Genomic DNA, 19423 nt, shown 5'->3' on the forward strand with positions numbered 1-19423 from the left:
TTTGTTATCTTAGGTGTTATTATGCAATCAATGAATTCTCTATGTTAAATTCTGAAATCTAATTCGATGTTCGAGAACACACTGATAGAAAACAGTAATTGAATTGTTATTAATTATATAGGAAATCTTTAAAAAATAATACATTAATTTACCACATTCACAACTCATTTCATTCATTCATTTCATATAAGTGGGAAATTCATTTTAAATGCAAAATAATTTTAAAACAGTGGTATTTGTAAATACACAAATGCAGCATAAAATTTCACTAAATTCTAAGTTCGCATAAAGTTATCCAAAATTTATTAATTTTGCCAAAACTGTGTCCGTCTTGAAATTTTAACTACATTTTTTTCATCATCGTAGTTTGCAGTAAAAATTAGCTACTATCTGGTGAAACTAATCTACTTTTTCTTTTATTCATTTTTTTGCAGATTAGTTTCGACTTTACCTCTTCCTTATATTTGTACTTTAAATCACTAGAAAATTTAGTCGGGTCAGTGCCCTCTGACAGCAAATATCTAACATAGCAAAAATTGTTTGAATGGGTACTCCACCCTTTAATGTAACTCTTAAAAAAACAGATAAACCATAAAATCCAAATGAAAATTCTGATTCTGTATCCTAATCTTAATCTGATTTCCAAATCTTATTTTTAAGGAATTAAAAACAAAAACAAATGTCGCTTATACAGGATCGTTTTCATTGACTTAAAGAAGATTCCATCAGCTGGCTGTTCCGACAAAGAGAACATGTGGGCATTTTGTGAATTTACGTAAAATTGTCTCATCATGTCATTTCGGAAAAAAACATCCTCCACTATCTATTTTTAGAAAATAATTCTAGATCTCATGATTTCAACATCAAATTAACCAATAACACAACAGCAACAATCCTAACACTTGACAAAGAAACCCCTTTACATCAATCGATACATACCTTTGGGATCTTCAACAGGAAGATCCTTTCTTCAATCTAGGTAGATAATGATCACCAATCAACTCAACTGATTTTTCTTCTTTGTAGAATTGGGTTTTGTTTTACCTTTCCGAAGAATTAGAAATGTGCCTGGGCATTTTTGTTATTTTAGGATAGAGAAATGACAACGTGATGAAGGTTGCATGGGCGAAAAGTTCCTCGTATTCCCCCTCCCCAATCGCTTAACTAAAGAACTCGAATGCATTGGGATACGCATTTGTTCTCATGCCAGGGGGACCCACTAAGATCAAATATTTAAATTTCAACTCATTATACGACCATTTTGTCCCTTTAAATATTTTCGGCTAGATTCCTGATGGTCTAGTAACACTTTCAAGTTAAAAAGAATTTGACTACTGGATTTGAATGGAATGCTAGCACAGCAGTAATATGTGGAGAAGAAATACTTTCCTCACAGATGTTTTGTAACATCTGGCTCGGTTAGCTACTTTTGTTAATAATTTTTTTAATAAATTTCAGGGACTGAAATTAACACCTGCTTTAGATACACATAGATGAGTATTGATTGGTCCTTTTTCAGGAAAAGTCATAAAAAGAGCACCTAAAAAAAAAGTGAACCCACCGTGGAAGAAAATGTAGGTTTATTTTAGAAAATTTTAACTAAAATAGTTTTCTAACTGCAACATGTTACAAATAAGTTTAATACTTTTTGTCGAATTGAAGAAAATTTTTTATGAATAAGTAATTTTTGTCTGTTGTTTACGAAAATTTCATATGTTGAAAGAAAAAATTGGATTTAAAAATTGTTAAAAATTGTTGTTAGCGCTGTACGAAGTTCGAGACAGGTACAATTTTAGTAAAATTTACTTATTTGAGAGACTTATGAACTCAATTTAAGCAAACTTCGGCCATTTTAGGAAAATATGAACTATTTTATTTTTTAGTAAAATTGTGCACTATATTTGTATACAACTTTTTTTCTTATTTTTAGTTCACGTCATTAAAGTTAGCAAAAAATTATTCAAATAAGGAACATTTACTCATATTGTGCAAAATTTAACTAAAATCAACTAATCTTCATGAACTAAAATAAAGTTTAGTTGGCATTAGAGACCCTTTTTTCTGGGTGAGATACAATCGTTGAGTACATTCTCGTAAAAGATCGATGTAGAAATTGATGCTGGATCAGACCCAAATTAAATTAATGTGCATGTGCAGAATGGACCCCCAGGAAAAAAACAACAAAATTTTTTAGTTCATTAAAATTAGTTAATTTTAGTTTAATTTTGCCAAATGAGAGAAAATTTTTCATATATTAAGAAGTTTTTGGTTACTTTAATGACGTGAATTAAAACTGGGGGAAAAAAAGTTTTATAAAAATGAAGTACACAATTTTACTAAATACGAAAATAGTTCGTAATTCATAGTAATTACTAAAATATTTTGGTTCAAATTTTCTAATATAAACCTACATTTTCTTCATGATGGGTTCACTTCTTTGTGGATGAAGGTTCTCTAGACAATCGTCAATTCAAAATATTGTGCGAGTCATATTTTGTACAGAATTATGGTCACGATAAAGCTTTCAGCGCGATAACAAAGTGTAGACCAAGGAAAGTTTTAAATAGTGGGCTGCAGGAGGATGCAGAACTCCCAAGAAGACGAAGACTGTCCCATCCATAGGAAAGGTAATGGCGACTGTGGAAATCGCGACGTGTGGCGAATTACTCGATTCATTGTACAGTGAATTGTAGTACAAGCTGTCCCAACTTGGCAAAGAATTATTGAGATTCACCAACGGTTAAATTAGGTATAGTGGCAGTACGATATTTCAGGCACTCATAGACAATGTGATCCATTGTGATTCCCCAACGGGGAACTTTTCTCTTTCGCCATAAGTTAGGTTAGGTATAGTGACAGCCCGATATTTCAGGCTCACTTAGACTATTCAATCCATTGTGATACCACAGTGGTGAACTTCTCTCTTATAACTGAGTGCTGCCCGATTCTATGTTAAGCTCAATGACAAGGGACCTCCTTTTTATAGCCGAGTCCGAACGGCAGTGAAACCACTTAGAGAAGCTTTCGCCATAACAGCGAACCAGGCCGCAGCTCCAGTTTTGCCAATTAAACTGCTGCATCATTTAACGTGTTCTCCTGATTTGATCCAGTGTGCCATTTTTTGTATACAAACTTCAAAAGTCACTCGCTTGTCACAAATACCAGTCGTATGAGCCGGTCAACGCCGACGCAGAGGTCGATTTTTCCTGGCACATTAAAAATATTGGAGCATCACCAATTGTAACCATTATAAGTTATATTTCTCTTCCCAAATTTGTTGTTCTTGTTTTATAGGACAAGTAGTAATCGACATATTTTCGTAACTCAAATATAATAAAAAAGTCATTAGACTATTATTATATTATTTTTTTTTTGTTTGCATTTAATTAAAGGCTATTTTCCTTCCTTCGAAGAAGACAAGTTTAATAAAACAAATTACAGTAAGTTTATTAAAAGTTATTTAAGAACTAAAATTAAAATGTGCCCATCACCCCCGAAGTATACCTATTACCTCAGATTTCTCTACTAACATAGATCATTTTTAATATAGAATTTCAATTGCAGCGTAAATTCGTAAAATTTGCTCTTATTTCTTTGAACTTCTGTTTGCCTTTGCCGTCATACGAATCGAGATGTAAGCTTATTCATCTACCTATACTCATTAATCGCAGACATATTCAGGCTCGATGATCTCGATTTTAGTTATAATTTACAAAGATTTAAAAATATTTTAGATGTTATTTATTTTTAGCCAGTAGTCTGAAAGGATGTACTATTCCATAGACGAAATGAATAAATAAATAAATATTCTGATTTACCAGTAAATACTATGTTAGAAGTAAATACATTAATCCCTCTCCTACATTTTTGGGGAAACAAAGCAAGCGTTTGTGGTATCATTTGTTTATCCTATTATTATGATCTCTTTTAAGGGCTGTCACAGGCCTTTTCCACCCTTTAGACCGACCAATTGATACAAATTGGCCCAGGGTTTTTTTTCTCATTTTTTTTAAATGATCAACCCCTGATTGGTGTTATCGAAATTAAAAGTTGCGGTGAAAACGAAAAATAATATTATTGTTGTTAAATAAAATGAAAAAAGAAACGGTCACGCAGAAAAAATTTGAATTCATTATGTATTAAGGTGGGTATTAAGTTCGAGTTTAGCCGCTAAAATCGAAAATAAATCAGTAAAAACAATATAAATGTATACCTCTTGGATAAAAAATTTATTAAAACTTGATGGGAAATACCCCAAAGAAACTTTTCACAACGTTTATATTCTTTATAATGGATTATTAGAGAAAAGTAATCGTGCAAAAATTGTGATTTTAGCGGCTAAACTCGAACTAATATCCACCTTTACCTTCAAAAAAAGGGAATACTAACAGGGTATTATAAGTTAGTGCATATGTTTGGAACGCCCAGAAGGAGATGAGGTAGACACATTAAAATTTTGAAAAAAAACAAATTCTATAGATATACAATTTTGAAAAAATTTTGCCAAAATTTTCTATAGAAATAAAATTTTGACAAAATGTTCTATAGAAATAAAATGTTGACAAAATTTTCTATAGAAATAAAATGTTGACAAAATTTTCTATAGAAATAAAATTTTGACAAAATTTTTTATACAAATACAATTTTGACAAAATTTCCTATAGAAATAAAATTTTGGCAAAATTTTCTATAGAAATAAAATGTTGACAAAATTTTCTGTAGAAATAAAATTTTGACAAAAATTTCTATAGAAATAAAATTTTGACAAAATTTTCTATAGAAATAAAATTTTGACAAAATTTTCTATAGAAATAAAATGTTGACAAAATTTTCTATAGAAATATAATTTTGACAAAATTTTCTATAGAAATAAAATTTTGACAAATATTTCTATAGAAATAAAATTTTGACAAAATTTTCTATAGAAATAAAATTTTGACAAAATGTTCTATAGAAATACAATTTTGACAAAGTTTTCTATAGAAATACAATTTTGACAAAATTTTCTATAGAAATACAATTTTGACAAAATTTTTTATAGAAATACAACTGTGACAAAATGTTCTTTAGAAATAAAATTTTGACAAAATTTCCCATAGAAAAAAATTTTGACAAAATGTTCTATAGAAATAAAATTTTGACAAAAATTTCTATAGAAATACAATTTTGACAAAATTTTCTATAGAAATAAAATTTTGCCAAAATTTTCTATAGAAATAAAATTTTGACAAAATTTTCTATAGAAATAAAATTTTGACAAGTTTTTCTATAGAAATAAAATTTTGTTGTTTTTTATTGCAGCTTAAAACCATACATTGACTAAACTACAAGTGTAGCTTAACCAACAGAGGAAAATAATGTTTGTCAAATTTATTTGGGCAAAGCCCTATAGACTGCAAGATGGTTAAAAATAAAATTTTGACAAAATTTTCTATAGAAATAAAATTTTGACAAAATTTTCTATAGAAATAAAATTTTGACAAAATTGTCTATCGAAATAAAATTTTGACAAAATTGTCTATAGAAGTAAAATTTTGACAAAATTTTCTATAGAAATAAAATTTTGACAAAATTTTTGATATAGGCCAGAAACCTTATTGATTTTGGAAGAAATCGGTTCAGATTTAGTTATAGCTCCCATATATATGTTCTTCCGAATTGGGCTACTATAGCCAAAATACCCTTGTAAAATCGCCACTGCTAAGTCGACAAGTTGTAAAAATGGGTCAAAATCAAATTACATATCTATCGACCTATAAACCATAAATGCACCAATGGCTTTATATTTATTTATATTTTTTCCCATATTTTTTTACCAACGTTGTTCTTCGCTAATTCCCTGGATTAGCCGATTTAAATTTTAACCCTCTAATGCCCAACCCCGCCTTTAGGCGGGTTTCGTTAAATGAGGAACCATTTAGTAAAACACATCTTAAGCCAACAAAAAAAAATGGGTAAAATAAAAAGAAAACTTAGTCAAAACTGTTCAAGAGGTTTTGCAGCATATACTGAATTTTACCGTATAAATTTTTCTTGTGGTGTTTTCTCGATTTTGTATCGTTAACTGTGAATAATTAATCAGCTGGCAAAAAATTGGGGCATTAGAGGGTTAAGTCAAGAGACTTTTTGTACGATGTTAAACGAGGACGTATTTTTGGTAAAATTTGTAAAATTTAGGAGATTCTGAACTATTTCGTTTCTGTAAATGTTTTCGCTTTTTTTAGTTCATTTAATCAATGTGCACAAAAAATTATTGAAGTGGAGGAACTTTCTAATATTGGGGGAAATTTTAACTACAACATAGTAAAACATGAAATTACAATAAACTTAAATTGGTTTTATTATCCCCTTGTTAAGTGTAGACGATTAATATGATTATGAACCTTTATTGATCAAATGAATAAATATTTATTGTAAATTTTTTAGGATATCGACGGCCTTAAATCAATTTCCTTATGCCCACTTCCAAGTTGCTCGGATATATTAGTAAAATAAGTTTCTGCCTCAGTTTCCGTTTGTGTTACAATATGAAGAAATCTATCATAATTAAATGAACGAATCTAGGAAAAACTCCACTTTGCTTTTGCATATGACAGATGGCATTTTTCCCGGCTTCAAAATGATTTGGCAATTGAATTAGCTTTTTCTAACAATAACAAAAAAAACTTTATCCCTTTGGGTTAAAAATAGGCGATGAAGATGATTCACTGATTCGCAGAAAGAATAAAGAGACCAAACCCGTTGCCAGCTGTTAATATTTGCTTCAATCCAACAGTACGATTGCAATTAGAATCGCTGAAATTAGATCAACCCCTCCAAAAACACGGCACACAAACACAGACAAAAAGCAAAATCATAACGGGGATGCTCTTTTGTTTTTCTAAATTAATCATTTCGTAAACAATGTGACCTTGTTATGAAAAAAAAGGTTCCTCGCCTTACAATTGGTGGTGTATCCTATCTGCTCTCACTTTATGTGCACTCCTTTCTCAATTAGTTTCAGTTTCGTATTTACCAAACATAAATTCAAACATTGCGGAAATGCAATTGACGTCCTTTGTTGGACGTTTTATTGGCTTGGAAGTAAAGACTCCCTTCGCATGATGATAACGAATCAGATTTAGTTTCATTATCGTTTCCATTATTATTGCTATTCTCCTCCATGTGTTTACGCATATATTTTTTGGTTAAACAAGTCTGCCAAATGCCTTTGTTTAGAATTTTCATCAATATAGGTTAATTTATGCAAAGTTGCGGTTGTCAAAAACAAGAAAGTGTCAAGCCTGATTGATGTTTGGATTACTTGTATTTTCTTGGAGTGGCATAGGATTTTATTAGCCCTTTAAAACTGGGACTCCCATTCATCAGTTTTGGAAGGGCTTCAACAACAACAACGAAAAAAAGTGTAAAATGCAAATCACTTTCAATGGCATGCACCATTTTTGGTCTATGAGAATTTGGACATGTGTGAAAGGTACATCTAAATTTGAAGTGCTTTTATATGGCATAGATTATTGAGATAATACATTTTTTTAATAAAACTCTTCCCAGCTACGGAAAAGCTTCAGAAATATCGAAATATCACCAGCATTGCATGCTGAAAGTTTTTGCAGTCCTAACATGAATTTCACGAAATGTTTATAATTTCATCCCGATTCATTTTTTATGAAATTTAGTAACACTTACCATTTTAAGAAAATACATTTCTATGCTAAATTGTAAATCCTTAGCGGAATGCTGCAATATTGGATCGTAACATAAGTAATAAGTACTCACAGTTCTTGAGAAAAACCAATAATCAAAGACATAATCAATACTGCAGATTGTTAATGGCATCGATAACACTTTTATCGATATTTTATTTACCTCCGACAATTCTTATCAGTGATGCCAACTCCCGAAGTACAAAAAGCACCAAAAATATATTATAAATTCTAATATACCAGTTCCCACCATAAAAACTACTTCAATTAGCTAAAATTTAAAATTCAATGTACTACTAAAAAACTTACAATAATGTACGAAAGCTGTAGGCATTGTACGACATCTATACGGTTCACATTTGTTTTCTCTCCAGAATAGAACTTTGCGTCCTCTTGTATATCCTACTCTCGCTGTTCAGCAATGAATTTTTGCAATGAGTGAAAGATTGGAACCATATTCACTAGAGTCCCCTGTTGTTAATTTTCTACAACGCAAGTAAGACATCTTTAGGAATTTTACATTTTTGACATAAGGCAAAGCGAAGACATGAACATTAAAATTTTTGTACTTAGATTGCGTACAATAACCAATAGATGTCGTTGTTGAAAATACGTTGGAAAATGTTTTTTTGAACTTGCATTCAATTTCTGTTCTTTCATAACTTGAAATCCGATCTGAGATGTTGGAAATATTATATGATCTCACCTATCAAATTTCTAGAAAATAAGATGAAACTGATATTTTGTATAATGATTTTATATTTTTTTACTTTTTTTCATTGTTTACTTCTTGCACAAAAATATATATTTTTAGTACAGTCATTTATAAGATTTTAAATCTTTTTGTACTAAAATGACACAGATAAATAAATAAAATAACCCAATTTCTTAAGTATTTGAAGTATTTCTGTAAATTGAAAACTACCGGCTAATTTTATTCATTTCATGACTGTCTTGGTCGATTTTAACGTACCCGTTGGAATGGATCCCACAATATTAAATATATATGGATCTATATATACATATTTTTTTTTTTAATTTTGAAAGTAAAATATTCAAATTTCAAAGACCGCCACAAAATGATTTTCCTTTCAAAATCCCAAGCAAACTAAGGAGGAATAAAAAAAATTGGCTCTACAATTTGTATACAAAATGTATGTTTTATGTTTCCGTTTATTGTATATGTTATATAATAATTTAATATATTATTATAATAATATAATAAATGTAATGTAAGGGCTTGTTGTTGTTTTGTTTTTTTTTATTGTTTATATATAAGTTAAATAAATTACAAATACTTCACTAGTAACATGTAAAACGGAGTTGGATTTCTTGGTTTTCTGCGTTTTGAGGAAGGGTTTCACTACAAAAGTTTAACAATGATGTAAAGATTACCGTTTTTTTTAACTTCTTGTTTTGTATATTGCTTTTGTTCTTATTTGTTTAGTTTTTTATAAAGGACATATAGTGCATACATTTCATGGATTTCTGTTGTGTTTTTAAAAAACGCACGAATAAAAAACGAAAAAAATCTTTCTTTAATTTCCCTAAAAAATTTCATTTGGTTTTTGCTTGATAGATGTTGAACTACTTATGCGTAAGAACACTATAATTTGGGGGTAAACAGAGGAGGAAAGAATCAAGAATAGTTTCCAGCCAAAAGACACATGCGTATTTTTGATTTTCCTTCGTTTTGCTTTCCTCTAGCTCTCTCTCAATTTTAGATGGCTTTGTTTCTATTTGACTGTGGGACATTTTCAATGCATATACGGGGAAAATGTATAGGGATATTATTAAGTGTCGTCACATTTGTGGTCAAATTTTAATACTTAATAAATGCTGCAAAAGCTTTAGTTGCTTGTTATTGTTATTCGTTCTTTTTTGTGGGTCTATTCTGTTTGCAAAAATGAATTCTAAAGAAGAAGTGATGGAGGTGGATCTGCGATTTTTATAGTATCTGAGACTTTGTGTAACCATCATATTTATGAGTGAACGACTTCCACATAATTAGCGGGATATAGCCCAACACGGCCATTCATGCGTCCCTTGCACCAGCCTTGTTCATCTTCATCTTCCAGTTTTTCAAAAATATCGCCTTCAAGGGTAATACAAGAATGTAGGTGTCCTTCTGAAGAAAATACACAAAACACATACCTTGTTTAAATGTTAGTTCATCACTTTCAGCGCCATCATAATCATAAAGGGCTTTTACGGGAACTCCAGGCTCCCCGTTATCAACCAGAACATTATCTCCTTCGTCCCATTCTTCCTCCTCTTCGAAGGGATTGGCATCGGTTGAATTCGATTTATTGCCATTGCTGCTGCCATTGTCATTTGAAAACAAGCAAAAGGTAATACGTAAACGATTTGTAAACGATACCTCCAGTGGTGGCTGATGTTGTAATTAATTTCAATAATACTTACGTTACGCTCGAATTGCGAGCATGTGTTGTTTTATTTGTTGCTGCCGCATTTGCCGTTGTTGTTGTGGGCGAGGTAGCTGTAGAGGAAGAATCTTGCTTGCCAGTTGCTTTCGCTGCTGACGAATTGGTAGACTTTTTCAAACTAGATGTACCCGAGTACTCCTAAGCGCAACAAAGAGTTGTTTTAAAGTGTGCATGGCTAGGCTTAGTATAGTACTCACATGTAAATCTTCATTGACCGGCCTTTGGTTAATAAGGGTTATAGGCGCCGCTGGTAAAGCCTCTTTCGATTTGCTACCCTTGGCTATATCTCTAAATTCTTCCGTGTATTCCTAAACAAAGGCATCATATTAAATAATCTGTGAATGGCTGAGAATACATTTTCTTTTACTCACAACGAATGCGGGCCAATTCATAGCCATGTTTACCCCATGATTATTCGACCACCATTTCAAATCTTTCTGGTTATCTGCATTGTTAATGGTATGATAGAACTCTTCATAGATTTGTGGCAAACTATACGAAAAGTTTTCGATAAGCATTCAACGATTGAGGGATATTCTTATCAACTTACCTTGGGACCTTTGTAAGATCCAAAACTGCATGTAGATTGAATAGTACTTCTTTGAAGAACATCAATCGGGTCTTTTCCATGGCTTGGCACTTTTCAAAAACTGAAGTCATATCTTCTATGTACACAGAATTATATTTGGTTATCTCTGCAATTGCCTGTTCATATTTCTCTCGACACTTTTGCACTTGATCTTTAGTCTTTTGAACACGATCGTGCATTTTCTTCACCTATGGGGAGAAAAAAGATTAAGTAGAATCAAACAAATTGCGAAGACAATGTATTTAGTCAAGCAACGAATTATCTTTTTGTAAAATGGCCTTCCACCATACGACAAGCACATACTCATGAGATAAGAGTTAATTACCTGATCGGGTGACAATGAACTATCTGCGGTAGCATTGCGTTCTTGATTTGTGGCACTTTTTTCTGTTTTGCAAGCAGCATGATACTCTGCTTTGGCCTTTTCTACTTTAGCCAACAACTTTGCCCATGTCTTTTGGGCCTTTTTAAAAAGGTCCTCCATATCTTTGCGTTCCTTGATCTGCATCAGTGTGTGATGATAATTATCCTTTTGCCACGATTTGATTTGGGAACTAACATCACTACAAAGGTTTTCTTTAATTTTCATATGAACATCGGAAATGCGTTCTGACTCTGTGAGAACACCTTTCCAAGCAGCCTCTGTTGTCCCATATTCCGGTCCTGAAAGATTAGAAAACACCCAAAATCATAATACACACATTAGGAATTTGTCATTTCCATCGTTGAGTCATTTCAAAGAAAAAAACTAAAAGCAAAAACAAAATAAAAAATAGAACAATAGAGCACCTTAATTCCTTAATGACGGCAAAAGCTACTCTGTGGTTGCTTTCTTCAACAGAAAAATAGCAGATTTGCATTTTCTAATATTCTTTCTGGGTATCATTGATTTTTGAAGCCTTTTCCATGTAAACACAGGCAGTGCACAATGCACAGCAAAAATAGGTAAAATGATAGAAGGAGATGGAACAGCACCAAAGGCATATTCGCAAATACGCGTTTGTTTTTCACACCCTCCCCCCAACCCTTTAAATGGTAATGAAGCCTTTTCTAATGTTTTCATCTAAAGAATTTCAAGTTGATTTTCCTGGCCGGAGCCGAATAAGAAATTCGGACAAACGGCAAAATCATATCTTTGTAAGATATGGTGTCATTAAAATGTTAAAATTTCTGTGAGCCGATAAGGGACATTTTTATATGGCATGGGATATTTTTTGGTTACTGTATGTAGTTAATGTATGTAGCTTTTTAAAACACTTAACGAAATGTCTATAGGGTAGTCGATTTATGTTTGGGGATGGTATACATGTAGGTTAGGTTAGGTTAGGTTAGGTTATGTGGCTGCCCGATGTATCAGGCTCACTTAGACCATTCAGTCCATTGTGATACCACAGCGGTGAACTTCTCTCTTATCACTGAGTGCTGCCCGATTCCATGTTAAGCTCAATGACAAGGGACCTCCTTTTTATAGCCGAGTCCGAACGGCGTTCCACATTCCAGTGAAACCACTTAGAGAAGCTTTGAAACCCTCAGAAATGTCACCAGCATTACTGAGGTGGGATAATCCACCGCTGAAAAACATTTTGGTGTTCGGTCGTAGCAGGAATCGAACCCACGACCTTGTGTATGCAAGGCGGGCATGCTAACCATTGCACCACGGTGGCTCCCATGGTATACATGTAGGGCGCCCGACTTTACATGATCGGATATCGATATTCGGATTGACCAGTAATAGTCATCTACTAACTTGATAAACGAGCAAACAAAAGAAGCGAAACAATATTAAATATAGTTGCTGTAGTTCAATTACTGACGACTCTACAGTGCTATATAACTTAACCTTTAACTTAGCTCGAAACCATCACATCCCATTCTACGGTGGATGTTATAATATGTGGAAACATGGGATTTTCTATAAGTATTTGGAAAGGAAATTGAAAATTTAATACGTTTCTATTTACAATCATTAGTTCATACCACTACCATTTTTAGACGTTTTTGCTTTTCTACAGTGTCATGTATAAATAACAACATGGTATATTCGGTGGTTCGCCTATTCAATCAAAAAAAAATCGGCAGAACGTTAATATTGCCGTAGCAGATATATTCAACAACTTGTGCAAAATCAATTGTTTTGTTGAATGAAAGAATTTTCGATATGAGGGGTGAGTAGAGGGTTAAACCAGAAAAAGTCTCCTGAACTTTAGGCTAATATCAATACTGCTCATGTTTACAGGTTTGCAAATCATAATAGTAAGTCTGAGTGTTTCTGGCCATATCACCGACTGCACCGTATAAAAGCTATTGATATTCATGCAATAGCTTGTTGCGTTGCTTTGCCATCCATGTAAATACATGCTGACTATTATAGCTATTAATATGACGCAACAATAATGATGCCATTTCAATAATCAAAGTACAAATATTTATGAGTTGCAGTCACACATTTATTAATAAATCTATCGACGAACATTCAATTGTATTCCATGTCCAGAGATGTTATTACTGATTAAATTGCAAGCAGTTTGATGAATGAGTTGGAAGTGACCAAGAGCAAAAACAAACACATATGGAATTCATATTCGGAATTTTTATACAAAATTTTTGTTAAGCGGTGACGCTAATATATTCTCTCCTAGGTTGCTCACGATCTATATGTAAAACTAAAAGAGCACTCTCAAAGGAGAATATAGATATGAAGTAAACCTCATTTGATAGGAGAGTGGTGTGGTTGTGTTTTCAACCAAATGTGAACACAGCGGTAAGCACGAGCGAGAAGATGATAATGATGACAAGAATTGTTGATTAACTATCAACAACTAAAGAATGCCTAATTCCAAAATAACTTCGATTTCACTCAATACCATTTTATATCATCACCACATACATACATACATACTCGAATATATATGAGAGTCAAGAACATTCATAATGAATATAAAAAGAATGTGGTCAATTTTAAAATAGTAGGTGATGATGGCTTATTGGTAAAATACTCGCAAATGGGTATAGGTATACACACTCACACACGGCCATACACTTTCATATACTAGTATATAATAGGAAGAACATAACTTAAGTAACAGTTGTGAGCTTTCCATATTTATTTACCTTTTTCTATGAGTTCTCCCCATTTTTTGGACCATGCACGTAGACTTTTCGCATACGACTTTTCTATATCAGCTCTTTCCTGTATTAGTTGCTGCAAATCATTGCAAAGTCTGAAAAAGACCAGATATTGTTTATAGGAGAATGTCAACATGTTCATTGAATTCGTTGCTTTACTTACTTATAACCATCCTCTATACGTTTGGTTGTACGTTTGTAATTGCCGGGTTCCCAAAATGATTCACTGCCAGCTTCTAATAGTTGATCATCGCTGTGGTGCGACATTTTCTAAAAAGAAAAAAAAACAAATAATAAAAGAACTAACATAATTATCCTAAATCTGAATGTAGGGAACGTATGTGCAGCTCATCTACGCGAACATCATAATGAAAAATTATTTAGGAAACAATAATACCGATTTAGCGAAACCATGCCTTATGGATATCAATTCTATTCTGTCACAAACGTTCATACAACGTTCGTACAATATCTTCTGGGAGCACATTTTCTTTACAATGAGTCCGCTTCAATTAGAAGAATCCGAACAGAGATTATCATAGTATTTGACATCACATATAGAAACGATTTTAAAAGATAGTATGCAGAAATTTCGCCAGTTGCAAAAATAGAACCGTGGCCGTGCGTTTCCACAGACTAGGTGGTACTAGGTACTGTATCATTGTTAAAAATATAAGAACTTTGAAAATATCCTGTGTTGTCTATATGATATATGGGTCGAAAGAAATGATTATGGAATAACACATGCTAATGGAATACTCTTCACCTAATATTCTTCTATGATCTCCAAGGTATTGGTATCGGCATATAAAATTTTAAAACGTTTAATTCCCCTGTTGCACTTATCTCTGGGAGTGTTGCCTTCGATTCAGTTCTCTCTCGCAGGCATATATATATTCTCTCCGTAAATAATCTCTAATTAAAATGAAGTAATCCTTATCGAAAGGAGATTGGAGATTGCGATCCCCCCATACCAAATCACATTAGACTTTAATATTTAATTAACTTTACAATGACACCGACGTAAACTAAACGATTAAATAAAATCAACACTAGACCAGTTTTCAGTTTGCCTATCTTTGTAGCTCTATGTATTGTGATTTGGGGCAAAAATATCTTATAGATACGCTGCTGCTATCTTGTACATGAGCAATATAAATATTTGCAAGCAATGATGATGACTGACGTACTCACTGACTGGCGCTAACTTGCACCTCAGAATATAAGTTTTAATCATTTTTGAAAATGAGAGATTTGGCTTTTTCTTCCTGCCCCCTTCTTGGAAACAGAGACGACACTTACATAATATTCGTAGTATTATCTTACTGGTGTTGCTTTTGTGAATTTACAATTCCGATAGCCGTAGTTGATTGTGGTGTTTGGTATTTTATTTTCTTGTCACCACCACCAGCCGGGTCACCACGAAGCTATGACAAATTTCCAATTTGAATAACAATCAACAAATCGAATTGAATGAAAATACACACTCACGCACTTTGACGATTTTCGATTTGATATTACATTGGACATTTAACACTGGAAAATATCAAAATTCAAATGTTATTTTTTCTTTTTTTTTTACAACAAGTTTAACTAGTTTGGCCGCCACAAACAATATGAACATAAATCCGAAATAACATAGTGCTTTCACAGGCAACGAATATCATAAACGGCCTCTTGTATTTCTAAGCTGTTACGATATGGTCCAAGAAGAAAGCCGCACTAAAAATTTCCAATTAAAAAAAGAGTTGGTGGCGAATAACAAAGGACAACGTCCACAGATATTTTGGACACAAACTTAAATTTCTAATACGCGTCCACCCCGAAGACCAACCTAAGCAAATGGAAACAAAAAACGAATAAATTCTGCTGTCAAATATTGAAAACACTGAGCGCAAAAGTGAAAATACCTCTCCCTGTACCACACACACACACAAATTTTACCCACACACCCAAGCAATTTGTAAGCGAAAAACTGACAAATCGCAGAAATTTATCTGATCGACCGCACTTTTCTTTTGCAAAATTTAACTAGTCACTCTTATTAATCTCATTATTTGCATACATTTTCTTACTATATTACCGACAAACCTTCTAAATCGCTTAGAAAAATATTGCAATTATTTTTGCTCTCACCGTGTACTATTGTTGGGGAAGTAACGAGTATTTGATTACAAGTACTCGTTACTGACTAATTCTTTGAGTACGCGTTAATGCCTGGTTATGCATCCAAAAACGGGTCGTAAGCGTAGCGTAGCGTGTCAGTTGTTTGTTTTTGATATACGACAGCCCATACAAACGATAATCCAACGTTTGCACAACGTAAGCGTGTCGTAAGATTCAGAAAAAAAAAACAAAAATTTACGTGTCGTTGTCGTATCAGCTGATCAAAAAACAAGCGTCATCGATGAAAATGCGATTGGTCTGAAAATATATTTCATTAAAAATGTGGTGTTGTGTTGTTTTCGGTTAAAATGGATGATGAGAAATTAATATTTTTAGTGAAATTCATTTAAAATGTAAAAAACAATCTTTTTTCTGCCAGTTTTTGATAGTTTGTTGGTACGTTTTTTCTTCAAGTTACCTAATCGCCAAAAAATCATACGTTGCCGTTATGTTACGGCTACGCTACATTTTTGGATGCATAACCAGGCCTTTATACTAACAGCCTATTTCTGCTATCCGAATTCTAGTCTGCGTTCGCATACAAAACGAAAAACAGCTGATTTTGGTTTCTCTAAGGGGTAGCTAAACGAAAATCGAAACGAAAGTCAATGCGAACGAAGACGTAACGTCATGGCTGAATAAGGAGGTTGAATCACGATAACAAAAACAACAAATTTCAATATGTTGTTTACAATTTTAAGAAGTCAAAATCAGCTGATAAAAGAATCGTATGGCATTGGTAAAAGTGGCAATTATTTATTCTTTCAATTGTCGTGAAAAAATAATTCAAATCCAGAGAAAAATAAAGGTTCAAATTTAATTGCGTCACCTATGAGTTATTGTGATAATTCATCCGAGGAACGCTGATATGAGACCAAAGTTAATAATGGAAGTCAGTCAAATGGATATTCGCCATCTATTAACAAAAACAGTTTATGATGCAGTTTAAAAACTGATGTACGTGGTATTTTGTGTCTGGAATATGTTATCAAGATACTCAAGTCATCTTTGAACAATTCTCCAGCTATGAATGCGCGAGTTTGTTTGAGATGCATTTGCTATGCAGTGTCATTTGGAGAGCTGCAATCACCATAAACATATGATTTTGACATCTTAAAATTTGGTCGAAATAAAAAAATTGTAATCATATGGCCCCATGATTTAACCTTCTTGTTCAGCCATGACGTAACGTAAGCTCTAAAATTGGGTCTAGCTCGATTCGTTCGCATTTTGACGAACTGAAATGTTGATTTACAAGTGGCAAGTTACATGTTGCAGCGTTTATCAGCCGTGTTTTTATTCTCGATGAAGGCAGCGTGTCTGTAAAATATCTGAAAAACAATCACTTTATTCCATTTGGAAAGTCAAAAATTGTTCACCATATACCTTTTACAATTTTAAGCGAAATAACTATGTTTTCAGCACTTCCCCTGCCAGCATTTCAAAGTTCCATTTCAACCTCATCGTTACCACAGACTCGTAAATGTCACTTCAACCATCATGAAAAGGTACATCAAAAAGTACATGCAAGTAATTTGCCATCCCTACTGTTAAAAAAGCCATTTTTTTGTGAAACGCCAAGCGCAACCAGCTTGTTATATTTTAATTAAATAAAAACGAAAATAAAGTTCTGAAAACATAGATTATACGCTTAAAATTGTGAAAGGTATATTGGTGAACAATTTGGTGATTTTCCAAATGGAATAAAGTGATTGTTTTTCAGATATTTTACAGAGACGCTGCCTCCATGGAATAAAAACACTGGTTGATAGACGCAGCAACATGTAACTCGCTACTTGTAACTCAACATCATCATTAATGCCAAAAATTATGTTAAATGTAATGTGATAGTGGTATAAATGTTATATTTTTAAGAATTTGTAAATGTTTAATCAAATTAATAAATATCTAAACAAACGTGTTTTACTCGACCACAATGATTCTTTTACAACTATCTTAAAATGTACTTTTTCTGATTGTTTGGAGGGTCCCTTATTGGCGTCGTTCTAAATTGATCTATAAAGGCACCTAATAATTGCACTCATGCGAAACATTTTTGTAGTAACTTGGCGTGGTACAACTTCTCAATAGTGACGGCGCTTTTCCGATGAGTTTTTGATGTCGTATATGATTGTTTTCGACGTAGTGGGGATTCTCAAAAGTCCCCAAATTCAAAAATTGTTGGCAGGGTCATTATCGATTTCATTTAAATAAATTATAAGAAGCTAGTTGCGCTTGGTGTTCCACAAAATATAAAACGGCTCTTGTAACAATAGTGATGGCAAATACTTTCATATACATCCCTGCCAACATTTTTTGAATTTGGGGACTCTTTTGAGAATCCCCACTACGTCGAAAACAATCATATACGACATCAAAAACTCGTCGGAAAAGCGCCGTCACTATTGAGAAGTTGTACCACGCCAAGTTACTACAAAAATGTTTCGCATGAGTGCAATTATTAGGTGCCTTTATAGATCAATTTAGAACGACGCCAATAAGGGACCCTCCAAACAATCAGAAAAAGTGCATTTTAAGATAGTTGTAAAAGAATCATTGTGGTCGAGTAAAACACGTTTGTTTAGATATTTATTAATTTGATTAAACATTTACAAATTCTTAAAAATATAACATTTATACCACTATCACATTACATTTAACATAATTTTTGGCATTAATGATGATGTTGAGTTACAAGTAGCGAGTTACATGTTGCTGCGTCTATCAACCAGTGTTTTTATTCCATGGAGGCAGCGTGTCTGTAAAATATCTGAAAAACAATCACTTTATTCCATTTGGAAATCACCAAATTGTTCACCAATATACCTTTCACAATTTTAAGCGTATAATCTATGTTTTCAGAACTTTATTTTCGTTTTTATTTAATTAAAATATAACAAGCTGGTTGCGCTTGGCGTTTCACAAAAAAAATGGCTTTTTTAACAGTAGGGATGGCAAATTACTTGCATGTACTTTTTGATGTACCTTTTCATGATGGTTGAAGTGACATTTACGAGTCTGTGGTAACGATGAGGTTGAAATGGAACTTTGAAATGCTGGCAGGGATTTCATACGCTTCCCCCATCACAGTTGGCGATTGTTGCAGTGTCACTTACTTATAGTCTGTAAGAAGCATAACTTATAATGTGGCCAATATATGAGATATGTTCAAAACGACCACTGTCGTCCGAATATCCAGTACTAAAAAAACAATCCTATTGGAACCCAAAAAAACAAAACACATTTCCAACTGGCATCCCTATTGAAATCTTCTAGATTATTTTAGCGTCAATGTTCAATGAATCGTTTCAAAATGGGGAATTCACCAAAAACGGACTCATATCTTGTCATAGTGTTGATTATTCGTACAAGTATGTGAGAGCGGCGTTGCC

At 32.8% G+C, this 19423-nt stretch overlaps 1 protein-coding gene and 2 long non-coding RNA genes across 10 annotated transcripts; 1 reads left to right on the plus strand and 2 right to left on the minus strand.

Moving 5' to 3' along the window:
• Window positions 1–8838: 8838 nt before the first annotated feature.
• Window positions 8839–16102, minus strand: Synd (protein kinase C and casein kinase substrate in neurons protein Synd). 8 transcript variants are annotated; one of them, XM_075304388.1, is made up of 11 exons: window positions 15361–15693; window positions 15192–15292; window positions 14029–14135; window positions 13851–13960; window positions 11065–11402; window positions 10701–10927; window positions 10522–10642; window positions 10348–10458; window positions 10128–10288; window positions 9858–10024; window positions 8839–9798 (listed from the first exon to the last, which is right to left on the minus strand). In XM_075304388.1, the coding sequence occupies exons 3-11, from the start codon at window positions 14130–14132 to the stop codon at window positions 9686–9688; spliced, it is 1452 nt and encodes a 483-aa protein (XP_075160503.1). In that variant the 5' UTR covers window positions 14133–14135; window positions 15192–15292; window positions 15361–15693; the 3' UTR covers window positions 8839–9685. The 8 variants fall into 8 exon arrangements, with proteins under 8 accessions (XP_075160503.1, XP_075160502.1, XP_075160504.1 ...); XM_075304387.1 differs by having other exon boundaries at window positions 15168–15292; XM_075304389.1 differs by lacking the exons at window positions 15192–15292; window positions 15361–15693 and adding an exon at window positions 15957–16102.
• A 1331-nt stretch (window positions 16103–17433) lies between these two features.
• Window positions 17434–17962, plus strand: LOC142236570 (uncharacterized). Its single transcript, XR_012722097.1, has 2 exons — window positions 17434–17697; window positions 17755–17962. It is a non-coding gene; the product is annotated as an uncharacterized LOC142236570 (long non-coding RNA).
• A 641-nt stretch (window positions 17963–18603) lies between these two features.
• On the minus strand, window positions 18604–19083 carry LOC142236934 (uncharacterized). The gene is made up of 2 exons (XR_012722266.1): window positions 18858–19083; window positions 18604–18801 (listed from the first exon to the last, which is right to left on the minus strand). It is a non-coding gene; the product is annotated as an uncharacterized LOC142236934 (long non-coding RNA).
• Between the last annotated feature and the right edge of the window lie 340 nt (window positions 19084–19423).

The sequence above is a fragment of the Haematobia irritans genome, chromosome 4 (assembly GCF_050003625.1).
Source record: "Haematobia irritans isolate KBUSLIRL chromosome 4, ASM5000362v1, whole genome shotgun sequence".
Lineage (NCBI taxonomy): Eukaryota > Metazoa > Arthropoda > Insecta > Diptera > Muscidae > Haematobia > Haematobia irritans.